Source organism: Lissotriton helveticus, chromosome 5_1 (assembly GCF_964261635.1).
Source record: "Lissotriton helveticus chromosome 5_1, aLisHel1.1, whole genome shotgun sequence".
Lineage (NCBI taxonomy): Eukaryota > Metazoa > Chordata > Amphibia > Caudata > Salamandridae > Lissotriton > Lissotriton helveticus.
This window is the reverse complement of record NC_136065.1, coordinates 1,786,873,257-1,786,888,015: the sequence shown is the minus strand read 5'-3', so window position 1 is coordinate 1,786,888,015 and position 14,759 is coordinate 1,786,873,257. Positions and strand designations below refer to the sequence as shown.

Here is a 14,759-nt window from a genome sequence, read left to right as displayed (position 1 = left end):
TGAAATGTCCAAACTCAAAGTCCTGACGAGCCATGCTGTCAGGTGAAATTACTGTGGGCTATGGTATAGCATTTTTCCCTTGTTCATTGATAATAGCTGAACATCCGTCTTGAGCTTTACTGGCATTTCTATGCACAATCCCACAGGTATGCATAACAATGCAGATGCTACTAAAATTACGTTGTTCCTCTCTCTCTCTCCCCATCCTGCATATTACCTTGGCAATTAATGGTACTGGAGGGAATGCACAAACAAACTTCTCTGTCCAGTCTATTGCAAATCATTGCCTTGTATTCCTGGGCAAAACCATCGGCCTGCAAACTCCTTGCATTTGAAAGTTTGACCTGTTACAAACATGTCTCAATCTGTCTATTTCAACGTTCAAAAATGAATGTCAATTTTCTGGAGTCTATCTCCCACTCATGTGTATCTACATTTCACCTGCTCAACTGATCTGCCTCCTCATTGTCCAATCCTAAAATGTGCTTTGCCATCAATGAAACATTGTTGGTGATTGGGCATCTCCAAATTATCAGGGCTTCCTTTGAAAGTAGAATTAATATTGTTCCTCATTGCTTCTGAATATAATACATTGTTTTGGTATTGTCTGTCTGATCATTGCATGACAGTCCCTCACTGAAGGCAGAAAGGCTTTCAGCGCTAGCCCGACTGCTCTCAGCTCAAATACATTTATGAGTTACCGCTGCTCCTCCTTTGTCCACACACCATGTACATTAATATTGCATTGACGAGCTCCCCATCCTTCCATAGAAGCATCTGTAGTCAGGTAAACTTGCGTCTTTTCCAGCTGCAGCACCTGACCTTTGAACACATTTTCGAGATGCATCCACCAATGAAGAGCCTGCCTCATGATCGATGTTAGTTGGGCTATATATTAAGCACCTTGAGACCCTCACAGGTGAGTAGCGCGCTTACAATTCCCTGATTGATTGATATATCGTTCGATCCACCACTTATTTGCTGTAATCGCCCTCTTAACTTCTCCTAAATAAATCTCATCCGAAGTCGACAATGAGGAATCAACAGAATGCATGAAGACATAGTCCCTAGAATCTCCTTGAGCATCTTCACTAATACTCATTCTTTTCCTTTTAAAATAGACACTTGTTCATGAACTTTTTGCCTCTTTCCTGTGATGGAACAAACACCTGGGAACGAACGAACCCCCATGAGATGGTCATATGGGTGACCCCCATTTCACCATCGACCACCTGTGTTTGGCACAGCATAACCGAGCAACAACTTGTCTCTATCTCCACCTCTTTTTTCCTTTCACCCTCTTCTCTTCATCTCTTTATTTTTGTACAAGGGTGCAACAAGACTCAACAGCATGCATATACAATCGATCGAGTGATATACGCCCACCATGTGATGTTATTATTCTCCCACCTTAAAAATACCAAATCCCTGTTTGGTTCTAGATGTGATTTTTTGATTGCAAGACCCAACTTCAAAAGCACTTCCTTTGTAAAACTGGTCATATTCTTAACCTTCTGCAGTTTGCTTGATTTTATAAGCCAGTTGTCCAGGTAAGGATATACCATACCTCCCGTTCTCCTTATACACGCTATCGAAGCCATGCACTTTGTAAAGACACAAGGTGCTGATCTTAGACAAAATGTATGGTTTAGAATTGGTAGTGCTGATAGTCTATGATTTTTTGTGAATGGGTATATTGAAATATGCATCCTCCGACTCTATTGAACTCGGAAGATTCATTTTCCTTATAAATAGAAGAATCTCCTGTATTATGACCTTGCGAAAACTCTGTATCTTTGTGAACGTGTTCAACTCCGCAAATAATTATTGGATGCTACTTTCCTGATTTTTTCAAAATGAGAAAGAACCTCGAGTAGAAGCCCTTGAAATCCTCCACCAATGGCACCCTCTCAATAACTTTCTTTCTCATTACCTTTATCTCCTTCTTCAGCTTCCTCAAATGTCTGTGCCTCTCCATTTCTGGTGGAAATGATAGTGGCTTCTCCAGAAGTTGTAAACATAACCTTGTCTCACAATGTCAACATACATTTGTCTGATGTTATTTGCTGCCAACTTCTCACACAAAACTGCATTATTCCTCCGACTGGCAGCTGAACATGACAGGAAATACTGACCAGAAAGTCATGAATGTCATCCTTTTCCCTCAGATTTTGAAGGTTGACTCCCTCTGTATACTCTTCCTTGTCCCTGCCTATATCCCTGTCCTCTCTATGGCATTTGGTGTCCGTATGTACTGAACTGCCCATATAAACCATACTGCCTGTAGGGATGAAAAAACATTCCTTGTTGCCCCTGACGTTGCAGTAAGAATTTCCTTCTAAATCCTCGGTGAGTCTGTTAATTTTGCAGCATCCCCTGAGAGGGAGCTGTCTCCGTATCTGCCTTTAGAACCTGTACAACCTCATACACCTTTTCATGGAAAATATTATTTCCCTCAAATGGCATGCTCATCACACGTGACTGGAATTCTGGTGGAAACAATGTGGTTTTCAACCAGCCTTATCTCCTCGTAACATTAACATTTCCAATCTGCCTAAATGCGCATGTTGAGGCATCCATTGCCACATCTATCAATGAAGGGGATGCTTGTTCCCCAACTCCTAAAACTGCCTTTGCCATTTCTATATCTTCTACCGGCAACTCTTCTAGGAAAGGTACCAAATTGCTCCACAACTGCCTATCACATCTTGCCACAATCGCTGATATATTAGCATTTTTAACTCCATTAGATGCCAACTCAATAAGTCTCTTCTTCGTAGAGTTTCATTTACTGCCTTCTTTATCTATTGGTGCTGGCGACGGGGATGAAGGATTCCTTGCCCTCCATTGTGCCTCTGCTGATATCCCTGAATCAGTACGTGCCTGGTTCAAAGAACAACCTGCTGCATCGTCTGTTGCTTTGTATTTTATTTCTATTCATTGAGGCAAAAGCGGGATTCTGGATCATCGCTAGATCCTCTTCCCACAGATCTAGAACAGTTATAGAGAGTGTGCTTTTGTGAGCTTTTTCCTTGAAATCAAAAAGATATAGATTTAGATGTCCACTACGACCTGCAAATGTCAGTGTCCAGCAGAGTACAAGGTAAGATAGGTGATATTATCAGTCTCTATATTGTCTCTTATCAAATTCTCTTTTTCCTGTTTCACCTATTGGCCAGCATACCTTGCAGGGAGGGGGCCAAAGTACAAGGTTAGTGCTTTCTGACACTTAAGTCCCCTTCCTTTGTGTGGGGTCTCCTTCGGTACAGATTCCTTCATGGACATCGAATAAAGATAACCTCGGGTGAATTCCACTGTAAAATGGACAGGCATTTTAGCCAATAAGAAATGAAAAAGCAAAAATAAACCTGCACCTCCCTGGGATGAATAGTTTGACAGCTCTCCTCTGTACAAGAACTAAAAGCATCCCAGGCAGCTGGATCTCCAGCAACCTGATCACCTCTCAATCTCTTCATGGAAGAAACTATCTTGTCCACTAAACCACCCACCCTTGACCCTAAACCACCTAACTTGATCGCCCCTCATCACGCCCTTCATGGAAGAAACTATCTTCTCCACTAAACCACTTATCCCTAAACCGCATAACTTAGTGATAGCTGGCAGTTGCTTTCCCCTCTTACTCCGGAAAAGTACCAAACATGCCCCTCGACCTGGGCGCAGTTCACCCATCCTTAAACAAAGACATATTAAAACTCACCTTGGAAAAAATCAAAGCAGAAAAGTAAAAGAAAAGATTGTTGAAAGAAGCAGAATGTGTAAGGGGTGAATGGTGATGAAAGGATGTGCAGGCTTGATTGAGTAGTCAACCCGCTCACATGGAGCTCTTTGTGCGTGCAATTCCCATGCTGAGGAGGTAGAGCAGAATGATAAAGTTCTTACAAAGTTAATCAGAAGAAAGTCCTCCCCTAGGGGCACCCATACTGGTGGGCATCCTTGATTTTTCCAAACTAGTGACCACACGTCATACCCCATGGTGACTACCGCCTACTGATGAGTCCTGTACCTATGCCATAAGCCTGAACTCTCTATTTCACCATAATGGTGAGCTGACTACTTACCACTATACAGAGAAGCCAATTATCAGCTTCATACTAGGCAGAACATTACTCACCAGCAATTCTGAGGTTTGTAACAAACCCCATAACTGCGCCCCTTCAAACTGCCTCAAAATAGTAAGATCTCCAACTACTGTCATTACCCTGCGTGTCCCAGAGCGAACCTTCTACTTGTACCAAATTACTTACTACTCAACTTGCCCTGCAACTTTGAGAGCTGTATCTGCTTCAAAACCGCTGAGTCCTGTACCTACGCCAAACTGGCAACATCTTTAGTTCTTGCATTCAGGTTAACTTTGCACCATGCCCACTAATTATGCATCTGTCCCCATACTGAAGCGCGCTCTACCTGCATCGAGTTGCTGCATTCAACCAAAAGTTATCAAGGTTTTCAAAAAAATGGAATCCACCAAAACATAATTTAATAACAAACATTAGCACATTCCTTGTAAATGACAGTTGTCTGCATGTGTTAAAGCCAACCTACTTTCATTCGCCTCTGCTCTAAGTTGGCGGTAGTTTCTGAAGAGCTAGAGAAAAGGAGACATCGGTTAATGAATACAGCAAAAACAATCCTTAAGAGAGTTGTTTGAGGCACATCAAAAAGGTTGTGGATTGCTGACAGGTCTGGTGAGGATTATCGTGGGCATTATTTAGTTACTCCCCAACATCAGATAGCTATTCCCCTAACAGCAGAAATTACACCTATGAGGTTAATCATTCAAATGCTTGCTTTGGTAATTCAATGCATGGGCGTCAACTGTTTATATTTATGACATATTCATGTGTGGGTTTTGTTGTGCTTGTAGAGTGTCCAGTGCAAGACATAGCTGACATCTCCTGTCATAGCATCATTTGGAATGTCAAAGCTGGTGTTGAGTGGTAAGAGAACAATGCTGGCCAGTTAGGAGCCAGGACCTGAAGAGATAAAGGGTAGAGACCAGAAGCTGTATCTGTTTCAGTGACCCTGAAGATGCTCCTGTGGTAGTTATTAATATAGAGCACTGCCTGAGGCCTCACCCAGGCCCCCACCCTGGTGGAGGTATCTGGATCCCGTAACCTCACTCTGAGGGCTGCGGTTTGACAGGTGGATCCTGTGATAACTAGTACTCAGCCGAACCATCAGGTTTTCAAATTAGCAGCACTGAGGTAAAACTCCTTAACCTGATCAGTACACAAGTTAGACTAAGAGAAAGTGAAGAAGAGAGCGGTGTGGGATTATGTTTGTGTGTAGTCAGAGACGTGCTCATCCTATTAAACAGAGAAGGTAGGAAGGTACTGATTATTTAAAGAGACAACTTACTGCCCTAAAGGTGCTTAGTTCAGCCACAGGGATGTATTCACTGGAGTTCTAAGGGGAACAAATATAAAACATGGAGTGAGGCTTTCTAACAGTGATCTCCTGAATATTTTTATTATATTAGACAGCTGAGCATTTACAGTGCTTTACAAGGCTAACCTTTCACAAGAAGGTGTGTGCTATTTTGAACGTACCCAATCCAGGTTTCCAAGAGGTGATATGACCTCAAACATGAAAGAAAAGCTTGTCAGAGACGTATCTTCCATTCTTATAAGCAAATAAATTAATATACCAGCCCAAACAAGTATTTGACCTATGTGGCATATATTTTTACCTGTTGGAAGTTAAAAATGTTTTATTTACACCAATATCTGACGTGGAGAGGAGGATAAAGATCATTGCGCTTAGGTCTCTGTCATTCACAACAAGACTTATTTTGAAGTTATAGGCCAGCGTGTGGTACTTGAATGTAAACTGATGTTTGACCCCGGGAATTAATATTCAAAGTTCCCTATCTCCCCTAAATGGATACACAGAAATTCAAAATGCAGGTCAGCTTAAAGACACGTAGGCTTGATCCTCCGTTTACCTTACAGCGCCACAGGGTAAATGGGAATGCTTTTCATGTTGTATTGTTCACTGAATAGATTGGGGATAGTCCCATATTGCATACATATCATAAAGTAGCAAACATAACAATCAAAACATGGCACTCATCAATACACAATGCATGTATTAGGGCGGCTTCAAGAAATCTTGACACAATTTATTAAGAAGAAGTAGCGCTCTTATGGAGGAGGGCAGTATCCATCATAAAAAAGAAGGGTAGGTGCTAAGTTACTATGATTTACGGACACAACATCTCTTTAAAACAGTGGTCTCCAAACTTTTCTGTAATAAGAGCTACTTATGTTCAATGAAAATCATCCAGAGCTAGTGATGTTAGTGATGTTAGTGAGCACCTCATCCAAAACTGTCAGCAGTTATCACATCAGTGCATTAGGCAGGGTTGCCTGCCATAAAGTAGAACAGAATTATCCATTTTGAGCATCAAAAAAATATGAATAATAAATCTCTCCAACTCAAAAAATATCTTTAAATTGATTTTGAGAATTAACCATTTTTCGCCAATAGTCATCTTATGAGGTCTGAAAATATACACGTCTTACTGCTCCCCAACAAACTGTGTCCATGCTAAGTGAGATAGATTGATGGTTTCCTCCGCCCTTCCAGCATAGTATGCTGGCTGCCCCAACAGATGGCACCAGCACATATTCCACCCCACTCTAACAGTGAATCCTCTAACTGAGATAGGATCCCCTGACAGCACCCAGGCCCGGTCAAACCAATAATTCAATCCTTCAGCCCCAAATGCTACTATGAATATCAACATACTCCAAACATTGCGCACCATTTCTTTATTATCTTGGAACATCGCTGGGTTGAGGAATAGGGGTGACATTCCTGACTGGAGTAATTTCATAGGAAAATTTGATATATATGCTTTCCAGGAAACCTGGTCAATAGAGACACTCTACCATCCGTGATACCCAATTTATTATATTCCAGCCACCCAAGGTGTTGGGCACGGCCTTACAATCTGGGTTAGACAAGATATAGGTCTCCAGATCCAGGTGCTACCCCCAAATTGCAGTGACATCCTTGCAATCAAGGTGGCCCCTGGGCCACATGGAGCTTCCACCGTTATAAATGTATATGCTAGAGGCATGAGTGGGGGACGGGGATCTGAAACCATCAGCGCTTTAGGCGGGCTCTTAGATACCCTCTCAGGGGAAGGAGCTTTAGTTGCTGGGAATCTAAATACCACATTTGAACCGCTTGATAGCGAGGACAACGATCTAGCGAGGGAGGAGGGTGAACATTGGGGTGTCCCACTCTTGCAATTCCCCACGATTAAACGGTGGACTGTGGCCGCTATCCAATTAAAAGCTTTCTGTCTGGAACATGGTTAAGAGCTGCCAACGGTAGTTCCACCTCCGGCAGACTAGGCTCAAATACATTTAACAACGGTTACCCTTCTAGCCGCATTGACTATTTGCTAATCAGTTTGTCGCTATCGCACACTCTTGAAGACATGGCCGTTCAGGCATGCTTAGAGAGCGATCATGACCCACTCTGCTCACAGTTCACATTTAAGGACCGTAGTGAATCAGTACAACCGGCTAGCTTACCCATTACTAGTGACCTTCTAGTCTCAAATAATATGTGCCGAGTTAAATGGCCTAGGATCCTAGCATGTCCAGAAACACTATCCATCATAAGTAGTGAGCTTGAGTGTACAGTAAGTCTGATGGAGACATGCCTAACCTCCCTTGAATCGGCCTACGAACTCAAACAGCTGCACAATTCACTGTTCTCAAAAATCCGAGGGCATTTCCTAAAACAGTGTAAGCCCAGGGAGAAATTTATCCCGCTCAACCATCATTGGTACAACTACGAATGCAGGCGTGCCCGTAAAGCACTTGGGGAAGCAATTAAGGAGGGTGCTGTGGCTAGAGTGCATACTGCCAGGGCCACCTACAAAAATGTTATCCACTGCTCCAAAAAATCTTGGGATGAGAGCAGATGGCAGGGATAAAAATGTGCTTGCGATAGCAATAACTTCAAGTGGTTTTAGAATGTGGTCAAATGGGGTAGGGGTGGAATAGCACAGCCACCAGAAAATTACGTTGACCCTGATGTATGGGTTAGCCATTTTTCCACTCAATACGCTGAAGATGAAGCAGATGAGAAATTACCATTCCCGATCCATCCCATTCCCGCTGGTGGGGTATTTGATGAGGCAGATGTCAGTGGAGCACTCAGTGCCCTGACAGGTGGTAGAGCCCCAGGGCTATATTGTATCCCTGCAGAGATTTTCCTGTATGATAGACAAAAACGGTCCAACTACATATTATTACTTGCTAACGCCATAGCCCAAGGTACACCTATTCCGGTAACCAGGCGGGGGCGGAGATAATTCCCATATACAAACAAGCATTGAAAATGCAATAGGTCTCGCCTTTGATTAAGTTAAAGCCATGTGCTTTGCTAATGGTATTGTACAGCAAGGAAAATGGCTTTAACTTACTAAAAGGCGAGACGCATTGTGTTTTCAATGCTTGATCTATCTGTCTCGGGAAGGTGAAAGGCTGAGATGGCTGACAGCGTTTCGAAGCGCAACCTGCTAGTTTTACAGATTCAAATGTGTGACCTGCAGGACCCCCACCCCCTTCCCCACGTACCTCTCTGTGGCCCCTCTGCCTCCCCTCTCACTCACCACAATTCAAACTACTCTTTCTATTTGCCTCGGAAAGATGAAAGGCTGAGTTGGCTGTACAGCGATTCGAAGCGCAACCTGCTAGTTATACACAGACCTCTATAGCAGGCTTGCAAATCCCGGAGCTGCCATGCTGTGTCACACTGGCATCTGGCCCTTACAAAACAAAATACTTTTTTTTTTTAAACGTACAAGCGTACCTACAGGATCGATCTCTGTAGGACTGGATGCAGACCAGTCACAAACGGATTTAAATGTGTGAACTGCACGACTCCCCTCCCCCATCCATCCACCACGTACTTCTCCGTGGTCCCTTTGACTCCCCTTTGCGCTCACTCACTCACCACGATGCTGCTCCCACCTGTCGTTAGGTATTATTGAGCACTATACGGCGTTGTGTAGGGTCTGAGGAGAGAACATCATACACAAACTTGTAGGCTGTGATCCATTATTCTCAGAGATGTCGTCACCTAGGTGGGGGTCAGCTGTAGGCACACTCGCCTGTGAACAGAGATTACAAGCCACAACGGAAGTAGAGCGGTAACGGTAGCTCCTTCTCAAGTAGTGGAACCATACCAGAGAGTGTAAGAAACATTTAATGATTGATTTCCTGTTAAATGAACACACGATTACAAATAACAGCCACATGTGCACACAAACACTCATCCAAACACTGACACATTTTTAAGCACAAATGCACGCACGCACACACTCACCCTTCCTGCCTCTCGGACACTCACAAGCATAAACATACCACACAAATACAAAAACAGAAAGGAACAGACAGGTTCAGTATTTATGTATACACAAGGATGCATACAAGCATTCACACATGTCAATGGTTTTATAAACACACAATAAACCAGTTTTACACAAATGCGCGATCACATGGATACACGCATACATACTATAGTTAAACACGTCACCACACACACTGAATGGTAAGGAATTGCTCCGGAAGGAAAAATACTTTCCTACGTTGAGAAAAAAACTAAGAAGTTCACTTGCTAAATATGAAGGGATTTTTGCAAGCATGATTATAACCTATCTACAATTATTACTCAAAACTTTTGCAGGTTTCCAAGAGTACTCTGGAAATCTGAATTCCCAAAATTTGTAGATTTGTACCTATGTGAGAAGTTAAACAGATGGTAGAACCGTCTGTAAGTTCGCAGTCGTCTTAGAAGGAGTATAGGAAATGCCAGAACCTTCACATAACTCCGTGCCATCCGCTAAATTGAAGTTGCGTTTGAAAAAGCATTGATTTGCGGTTTGAGGATGGATACAATCTCCCCCCCACTCCCTTCATGCTCAGCTACTTTCTCCTGGCGGTACGAGCAGTGGTTTAGATGGACACTGTCAACAGGTAGCGCACCAACCTTTATGAAGAGAGAAAAAAATCACCAACACACATTTGTGCGCTTCAAAATATTCACTGCAACTTCACCTTTAGAAATGACGAGCTAAAACGTTTGACAGTAATGTCACGCATAGGTTTTTCTACCTCTCGTACCGCATGACTGGAATGTCTGAACGTTCTGTCTAGGGTCAGACTGCTTCGTTTCAAAGGAGGGTTCGGTCGCGATGCTTGCTTTTTCTCTGAGGTGGTCATAGCCTGGCCTGCCGGTTGTGACTAACAGTGACAGCGCATTCGTGAAACTGGAGACAGCCAAGAGAGCTTTACTTTCACAGCACTTTGCCACAGGCCAGTTTCTTCCAGGCAGACATGCAGATTTCTGAGAACACCTCTCCTCGGTGTCTCCACATTATCTTAAAGGGATATTAACAGCACAACAAAACAGGCTGCACAAAGATACGATCCACACGGTTTCAGAAGACCAAAATGAACAAGCACAGTCCGCTTTCATTTTCGTCCATAGCAAAACGTTTTCTTGTCTTTATGGGGCCATGTGTTTGAAACACATGGCCCCATAAAGATAAGAAACCTTTCACGGCAGAAGGAAGGCAGATGAGCCCGTCCAAGTGGGACGTCTGTAAAAGAGAAAAGTCCACGTCACAAAAAGTTCTTTCCCAAATGGCTGGCCAGCATTTAGAATAAACAGTGAAGCCGGCCAATGGGAAAGAGGGGCAGGGCTTAAAGCCCTTTACAGAAAGCCCTCTAAATCATTAAGTCTCGCCACGAGACTGCGCATGTGCGCAGCCATGCCAGCCGAGACCTAAAAAGATGACAGATCTATTCCTGGTAACTATAGGCCGATAAGCCTTATAGACTCCATACAGAAAGTGATGGCTAGGCTTGTTATGGCCAAGGTCCAGGACTGGATCGAGGCCAATTCCATCCTCACCCCTCTCCAGGCAGGATTCAGGGTCCATTTTAGCACAATCGACCAGGTCTTCCACATTGTTCTTTTATACTGACGGACAATTATTCTCTGCAAGGGCACCATGTATGCTGCCTTTGTCGACCTTAAATCCGCCTTCGACTTGGTCTCATGGAATAAACTGTGGGTGGTCTTGAAGGAGATGGGGATGCCATTTGATTTACTCTCCCTGATTGTCCGTCTCCACAAGGATAATTACACACAAATATGTTGTGGGCGGCTGGAAACAAGCCAGATCCTTTTCCAGATCCTTTTCAGTGCCACCAAGGATGCATGCTGGCTCCTACATTGTTCTCTCTTTTTATAAATGGAGTCGCAAACTTCCTTGATGCCACCCACACTAATACTCCTGTCTTAGCTGGAAGAAAAATCCCCATTCTAATGTTCACGGACGACACGCTGATAATCTCCAGGTGGATTGCAGCGTGCCCTCCAGTGCTTTGAAGAGTTCTGCCTCCTGCGAGGCCTCTAAATCAATACCGCTAAGGCAAAGTTCATGGCATTCAATCAGCACAGATCGTTTAGAGGGAAAATGATGATGGTTGGGTTACCCCTGGAGCAGGTCGAAGCTTTCGTCTATCTGGGCATCAAACTGCAGAAGGACATGAGGTGGAAGCCACATATTAAAGTCATGGCACTAAAGCATCGGCAGTTACCTGGAAATGTTAGAAAATCATTTAAAACCTCTCTGACAAAAACCCTAAGCCCGGCAGTCCAATTTTACACCAAAGTAGTGAGCTCAGTCCTTTAGTGGGCTGAGCTGTGGGGCATAGAAAACTTGGCCCAGTTAACAACAGCTGAGAATGCGTTTTTGCGCGCAATCACTAGCATGCCTCAGAGTACACCCTCCCTCCCTCTAAGAAATGATCTAGGCAGGAAAGCCCTGGGGGACCTAGACAAATTATGGCCAATTCTATTCTGGCGCAGAATATGGTGCACGCAGGAACTGGTAGTGTATACAGAGGGCTTAAAGAACATCATAAACCCAGATCGCTTTCATAAAATTAGTTGGTTGTACGATCTGAGAAGTCAGATCAACAAAATGGGGCAATCACACCTATGGGACTCCCCTTCCATTGAAGATTTCCCAACAAAAAACAGCCTCAAAGAAACTTACTGGAAATGATTGCACAGGATGAGTTTAGGCGCATTGACCCGACTTCCCTTTCGGGGCACTTCCTCCAGATTAAACCATGCCCGAGTCTCGAGCCATACTGGGATATTATTAAAAAAAAACTTGAATCAAAAACTTTAGTTTCTTTAGATGAGGCGGTTTGCCCCTGAAGTGTTTTTCATCCAAATGGCCTCCCACTGGGGACAACAAATGTCATGCATGCGCCAAATACATAGAATCATATGCGCATGTGCTTTTTGCCTGTCCTGCTTACGCTGGCCGGCGAAAAGCTTGGCTAACTCTGCTCTGTAAGAACTTGGGTACAAGATCACACAATATAGCCCTGCGGATCTTTCGCGCTGATCCATCTCCTAGGTACGCAATCCCGGTGGCTAAATTCTAGAGGTGGATGTGGCACATACGCTCCAAACAAATCAGGGCTGGAAAATGATCACGATGAAATCCCTCTCTATTGTGCACAACAAGTCCTGCGGTGTCCATAACGCCTGCCAAGGTGCTTGAGATTGTCTGGCACTTGTTGCTTTTAATATTGTTTTTCTTAACTCTGTCTTACAACCATGTGTAATATAATTATGGCTCTGATTGCTTCTTTGCACAAATGTTTTAACTTAGATTTTATCCTTTTGTAATTCTGATTTTTAATCATTTTATCTGTAATGCTTTTATGACTTGCTCAGTGGAATAAAGCTTCTTTGAACTGAAAAAAAGAACTGTTAAGCACACTCAATACATTCCTATCAATGTTGAGGGTGCCATTTTCAGTTTACATGCAAATAAATGGAGTGCTCATTAGAAAAGTGTTCTTTTTACTATTTAGAACTAGTAAAACATGTAGTGGATTTAGTAATATGTCATCCATTCATTGCTATCTCACTAAAGCCAAATACAGACTATTACTCTTCCTTTCTTGAAACAGCTGACTGAAAATGCTTCTGATCTCTTCTGGCCTCAGAAATTAACGGCCAATATCACTGTTGTTCCTTTTTAACTGACACTTGTCCCTCAGGTTAAAAAGTTCTCTTATACATGTTTTCCTCTTCTCATGGACATTCTCTCCTTCATAGATTTTACTGGAAAAAAGCTGGTGGAAGAGGCAGTTTTTCATCGTAATTGGAATACTGATACTCCTTACATTTAGGCTTTGTTACACAATTATTGAACTGACTGCTGTTGGTTCAAAACTCTATAGTGCTCCTAAGAACCATCTGTCTGGGGGGGTTCCAAGGGTTGAGAAAAGTCATAATATATATGTATAACTATAACTGGAGTCCCCACCATGAACATTCTCATCAATGATATTATTTCAAATGTTGCAGTCATATTATCAATGATGTTATAGAACATGTCATGAGAAATTAAATAAGTATGGTAATTAACTGTGTATGGTAATGGCGCGATGTATAGTTACTCTAGGGAACAAGTTAGTTACTACAGATGACTAGAACTGGTGGCTTTAAGTGGTTTTTAGAGTTTAAAATTATACATTGTCACTAAAATGTTCACCTAACTACATCACGTTGACCTTTGTTTTTATCAGTAAATTTCACATTTTTAACTGAAAGTAATATTTTATTACCATACGTAAAGCCAGTGCCCTGCTGTGCACTGCCTCAGAGACAACCCGCGACCCTGCGTCCAATCCTGTGGGAAGCCAACCCCCTCACAAGCACTGCAAAAGGCTTGTGTGGGGGTGTGTTGGCATAGGGCCTCGCCAGTGTCCAGGCCGTGCCGCCAACCCCTCCCCTGACCCCTACGGGTAGCCAACCCTCCTGAGTGCAGTCAGCGACCCACGGACAGCAAACTCCCGGTAAACGGTGTGAGGTTGGCCGCACGACATGGTCTGCGAGCAGCCAACCCTACACTGGGCACAGCCTTCTGGCATGCGCTTCGTCCCACAGGACCTCACTCCACTCATTCAGACTTACTGACTTTGTCACAGATTCACCAAAATATGAAAAAAGTGAGCATACTGGCTTTATCAAGGAGTGAGCATATCAATATATGTAACGCTGATATATCATCTTCTCTCTAAATCACCAATATTTTTAATCAAGTGTATACTTCAGTAATTCAAATAATGCAATGTTAATTAATATTGATTATTATAAAAATGTTTAATAACGTTTTAATTTAAAAAAACATGTCTGAGACTCATTCTTTTACTTAGCTTTTATTATTTCATTTTGTGGGTAACAAATGTGAAAATGAGTAGTCAGAGACATTTTGATTTTTCTTTTATTTTTTTACAGTAAAACATATTTCTGAGTCTTTCTTTTAACATTAATCAGCCCAAAAAAATGCAGCCATAGACAGAGAGCCTAAATTCTTCTCAGTGGAGAAAGCACATCAGATACCTGGCAGCCCGCCCCCTCTGGGAGCCCCACCCTGGCCCATCATTCCCCAACTTCTCTATTATCGGGACCGCGACTTGGTGCTGCAACAGTTTTAGGTGAATGGCCCCTGGCAATATGAGAACGCTGTGATCACAGCGTATCCTGATTTTACAGCAGAAGTGCAGCGTCTTCGTGGATCCTAAGTGAGAGTCAAACCACGCCTCCGGAAGTTGAAACTTAAATGAGCACTTTTATTTTCAGCGAACTGAGGGTGGTCGACTGTGACACAACCC

At 43.1% G+C, this 14,759-nt stretch overlaps 1 protein-coding gene across 11 annotated transcripts in view; it reads right to left on the bottom strand.

Moving 5' to 3' along the window:
• MARCHF10 (membrane associated ring-CH-type finger 10) overlaps window positions 1–14,759 on the bottom strand; it is a 465,874-nt gene that overhangs the window by 23,428 nt on the left and 427,687 nt on the right. For 8 of the 11 annotated variants that reach the window (XM_078645087.1, XM_078645089.1, XM_078645085.1 and 5 more), the window contains 2 exons: window positions 5,380–5,427; window positions 4,564–4,606 (listed from right to left, as the gene is read on the bottom strand). The exons of 2 other annotated variants lie outside the window; for them this stretch is intronic. In XM_078645087.1, the coding sequence (XP_078501213.1) occupies window positions 4,564–4,606; window positions 5,380–5,427 (91 nt within the window). The remainder of the gene's footprint in view (window positions 1–4,563; window positions 4,607–5,379; window positions 5,428–14,759) is intronic. One more of the 11 variants, XM_078645091.1, reaches the window with a different exon arrangement.